This window comes from Cynoglossus semilaevis, chromosome 15, assembly GCF_000523025.1.
Source record: "Cynoglossus semilaevis isolate Cse_v1.0 chromosome 15, Cse_v1.0, whole genome shotgun sequence".
Classification (NCBI taxonomy): domain Eukaryota; kingdom Metazoa; phylum Chordata; class Actinopteri; order Pleuronectiformes; family Cynoglossidae; genus Cynoglossus; species Cynoglossus semilaevis.
In genome coordinates this window covers 220,407-225,000 of record NC_024321.1, presented here as the reverse complement: position 1 = coordinate 225,000, position 4,594 = coordinate 220,407, and the positions used below count along the sequence as shown (strand labels likewise).

At 36.9% G+C, this 4,594-nt stretch overlaps 1 protein-coding gene across 1 annotated transcript; it reads right to left on the bottom strand.

The window, feature by feature from the left end:
- Positions 1-1,060: 1,060 nt before the first annotated feature.
- LOC103390503 (dynein regulatory complex subunit 4-like) lies at positions 1,061-4,588 on the bottom strand. Its single transcript, XM_008326386.3, has 2 exons — positions 3,476-4,588; positions 1,061-1,647 (listed from the first exon to the last, which is right to left on the bottom strand). Exon 1 carries the CDS (start codon positions 4,579-4,581, stop codon positions 3,505-3,507), a length of 1,077 nt encoding a protein of 358 aa, XP_008324608.2. The 5' UTR covers positions 4,582-4,588; the 3' UTR covers positions 1,061-1,647; positions 3,476-3,504.
- Between the last annotated feature and the right edge of the window lie 6 nt (positions 4,589-4,594).

The following is a 4,594-nucleotide window of genomic DNA, read 5'->3' as shown; positions in this document are numbered from 1 at the left end:
TGCTTACTCAGTGTGCAACTGTACCTTTATTCTGCTAACTCAATATAGACATTGACTGTATAGACCTCCATTTTCCACATTTTAAATGGGGATTTTAGAAGGATATTTTAAAAGTTCAATCCTTATTTAAAATTGTGAAGTCCAATGAGACAAATGTGATCTGTAAACCTGGGCTAAACAAAATAAAACTGACTTGATTTGACTGTCTTTTCGGGAGGCATAAATGGTAAGAAAGCTGAGAAATTTCAAAATTAACAAGAGCAACAATTACTTCCACAGCAAAAAATGGGGACGGGTATTCTCACAGATACAAGGTAACTACATGTTTTTGACAGCCGAAGGAGATGCATAGCTAGCTAGTGCTATGCCCTTTAACTGCATTGAAAAGAGCTTAGCGAAAGAAGAGTTTTCTGCTCGAACAAGTATCTGCCTATTATTTGCAACAGCTTTTCAGGTAGTAATCCACGGGTCAGGTATGGACGAACTGATGCAAACACACATAGACCTTCTCTGTTTAAGAACTTTCAGTTTTCAGTTTAAGAACCATTAATTTAATGCATTAAACATCTCATCTCATTAATGCATTTCACATTTCTGATGAAACCTATCAGCAGAGGTGGGTAGAGTAGCCAAAAGTTGTACTCAAGTAAAAGTACTCTTACTTCAGAATAATATTACTTGAGTAGAAGTAAAAATTAGTCATCTATATAATTACTTGAGTAAGAGTAAAAAAGTACTTGAGTACTTGAGTACCTGTTGAGTTACAGTGTTTATCCTATCAATAAAATAAAGCAAATTAATTAAATACCTTAAAATAATCTTTAGGTTAATCCAAGTACATGAAAAATATTTACAAAATATATATATAAAAATAAATTCGCAACATATTTCCTCAGGTTAGACGTTCCTCCTCGTCTACATTGTCGACCGTTGATTCTACCATTTTTTGCTATCACAGACGGTGGATATCGACCGCAGTAGCCACTAAGCTAACCTGTCCCGCCGCTGAGATTGAGTATGGTCATGTGACGAGATTGCGCAAAAAGGGCTTTGTTTTATTGGTTAAACACAGTCACGCAGTAGAGCCTTGGGCAGAAGTCTACCTCTGACAAAATACATGGAGAGATACTGGATCATGGATGAATAGAGAACTGGATACAGGATAGCTAAAGCTTTATTCAGTATCTCTGATAAAAATAACAAGCTCAGTGTAGCCTAATGTAGCGGAGGTAAGAGTACTGTTTCTTCTTCATAAATCGTCTCAAGTAAAAGTATAGTGATTTAAAACTACTCATAGAAGTATCTTATTGTGAAAAATGTACTCGAATAAATCTAACGGAGTAAATGTAACTCGTTACTACCCACCACTGCCTATCTGCGTTGGTTTAGATTAAACCAGACCACATGTTCATGATGAAAAAATAGAAAAAACGAGACTGAATCATTTAGAGCCAACCAGGCTGTTAATTTGTTTATTTACATTAGGAGACACTTGTGATTAGAAAAACATATAAAATCCAAACAAAGTAATGTAGCTTGTTAAAGTCTCTGGTTCTTGGACTAAAAAGATAGATATCAAAGCCGAGGACACTTGCCTTTTTGGCAGCAACCTCCAAAATCCAGACGCTTGTGGCAGTCAGTGAACCTCTGTGGAAGGATGAGAACAACATATTTAAAAAAAAACAAAAAGCAACAGGCCATGTATTTAAGTTCTGTTTGACAAATGCTTTTAAGTCATGCCTCTAGTAAAGTGAACATTAACAGAAAACAAAATATAAATAGGATGCCATCTTCAGTGTTTACAAAAACATTGTAATCTCAGTCTTTATTTGTTGTTTGGTTCCAACATAAATGTATTGTTGCTGGATTTTTTGCCGGACAATTGTGCAACTCAAATAATCTTTTTAATGGAATTTATGTTGTTGTTGCTATGACAAATGCAATATATTCTTAAATAATACTTCTGGAACCAAACCTTCCTCAACATTATTTAAAATGATAAAACTTTTAGGATTGAGTCCTAAAGTTTAAGCTGTGGAAACAAGTGTGAGCGCATGGGCACATGCACACAGGCAAGAATGGATGTGTTTATGGTTTTGACTATGGTTTTTATTATGCTAAGTGTCAGAGGCAGTGCTAAAATGTCAGTGTCGGCAAAGTAATGCCATCAGCTTAGTTATACATTGAAATATTTTAAATGGCAGTCCATGAAGTATTCACGAGAACCTTGCTTAACATTATTTGATGGACTAAATAATCTTAAGGATTTGAAAAAGGACTTAGCTTCTAAATTTAAATGCTCACATCACTGCTACAAAAGATATAAATAGCAGAAACTTTCTTTTCTTTTTATCCACAAAATGTACTAGGCAAAACATACCATCAGTAAATTCTCAAGTCAACTGTCAAAATGTCAAGAAATGACTGATGATTGATCATTTGTTGAATTGTTATACACTAACAATGCTTTCAATAATATTGTTTAATGCAGTGTTGGGAGGCGTCCACTAGGGGGGCACAGTGTCATTGAAGCGGGGCACATATGGAAGTAATGAAATTTAACACAGCATATATTATACAATGCTGTAAATGCTTTACAAAAGAATGGCAAAAAACACATAGGTTGATGGCAGCGTAAAATTAATATCTGATAGTAATATTACATGTTATATTTAATTCTCGCTCTCGTTTTTGCTGCTGCCCATTTGTTCAGCTGGAAGCAGCAGTGGCAGCATCTCACTCCTACCAACGGACTAAAGTTAGCAATGCTAGCATAAATTGGTCAAGTTTTTGACAGAACTGTCATGTAAACGCAGAGAAGTTAATTAAACATTAGTGTCTGTGTCCTGTTTTTNTCTTGATGCTGCAGAGTGAGTTTTACTTAAATTCTCAGCAAATAAATGACGTATATTACAAAATTAAGTTATGTACACTATAATATGATTTTTTTTTAAAAGACATTGGAGAGATAAAATGTTACTGTCAGTTGCCTTACATGAGAGCAAGGCTTTCGTCTCAAAACTGGAACCAGTTTCTTTCCCATGGAACTTCATATCCATAATGATTCTCGGCAAAGTTCGAATTTTACTTTTTGAATGCACTTAACCAAACTTTACAATGAATGAATGAGTAGATACATTCATTTAACGCAAACTATTCTTGTTAAACTAGTAAAACCAATTGCTCAAATCAGTTGTCAGTTGCCCAAACACATAAACAAAATCTAAAATGCCCTGGTCTCAGCATCTTTTTTTAATTTCTGACAAGTATCTGACAAAAAGCAACCCGACTACGTGAGGTACATCACAAAATGTGGCGTTGGAAAGTAAGTTAATATTTCATATGCCCTGGGGATGGATACGACCTTAAATCTGGCTCGGATGTACAAGTCTTGCTGTGTGTGTAATTTTCATTTGAATTATGCTACGTGGCACATATTTGTAAGTTTCTAGTCTGAAATTATTGATACTGCTACCTGTGGGCAATCCTGCAGCACTTAATCCTCTAGACAGTTTGTGTCAGAAATGTCAGTCTTCTCTCCAGTATTTGCTCCTTGAGAGCCCCTTGTTGTTGCAGGTCCCAAATTTCTGCCCGGTGCTTTCTCAACATTTCATTGCAGTCCTCTTGAAGCTTTTCATACGTATGTTGTAGTAACTCATTCTTCACTGTCACATCTCGCAGCTCACTCACAACGACCTTCATACGAGTTTTGTTCTTTTCTATGTTGCCCTTAGCCTGGTTGAAATCATAAATATTTTGTTGGAGATCAGCATACCTCTGCTCAGCTCTCTGCACAGTCTCACACAAAAGTTCATTCTCCTGCTGAGCTTCACAAACGTCCTTTTCTGCTTGAGACAGCAACTTTTGAATTTCTGCTGCCTTCTTCTCCAAGGCCTTCTCCTTTACTAGTGCTTCAGTCTGTGCCATTGATAATTTCTCAGCCGCAACTCTCAGAGTTTTCTTATGATTCTTTGTGAGTTCCTTTGCATGGCTTTTCCACTTTTCCTCTAGTCTTCTTACCTGTTCACCATGCTTTTTCTCCTCTGTGAAGATCATTTGCTGGTATTTCTTGCAGAATTCAGCTCCCATTTCTCTGACTCCTTGGTCATGATTTTTGGTAAGCTCCCTGAGATCCATTCGTTGTTTTATTTTAACCTCCATGACACTGTTGTCTTTCATGACGTCCTCATATCTGTGGCCCTCATGGATACTTTGAAAAATCTTACGGAGAGCCAGCTCTGTTTCAGAATGCAGGTTTCGGGTCAGAGAGGCTGAAATGGCAATGTCTCTCCTTGTCTCAGACACTTTGTTATGCTGTTCAACCTCAGCATGTTTCACTTTGACCTCATATCTACCACTCTCAAAACGCTGGCGCTTGTTGGCCTCCTTAGCCTTCACATCAACATGGCTCAGCAACAGTTTCGTATCCTCCATGTCCCTCCTGCATATTTCCAAAAAGGAGTGAAGCTTGTCTGTATCCAGCTGAAAGCATATCCTCTGCTTGCGCTCTTTGTCAAGCTCATCTTTAAGATAATTAACATACTTCTTCAGCTGTTTTTCAGACATCTCCTCAGGAGACATTTTGTCCATTTCA

Coding starts and splice junctions, on each gene's coding strand:
- LOC103390503 (XM_008326386.3), bottom strand. CDS start 4,581: ATGTCTCCTGAGGAGATGTCTGAAAAACAGCTGAAGAAGTATGTTAAT.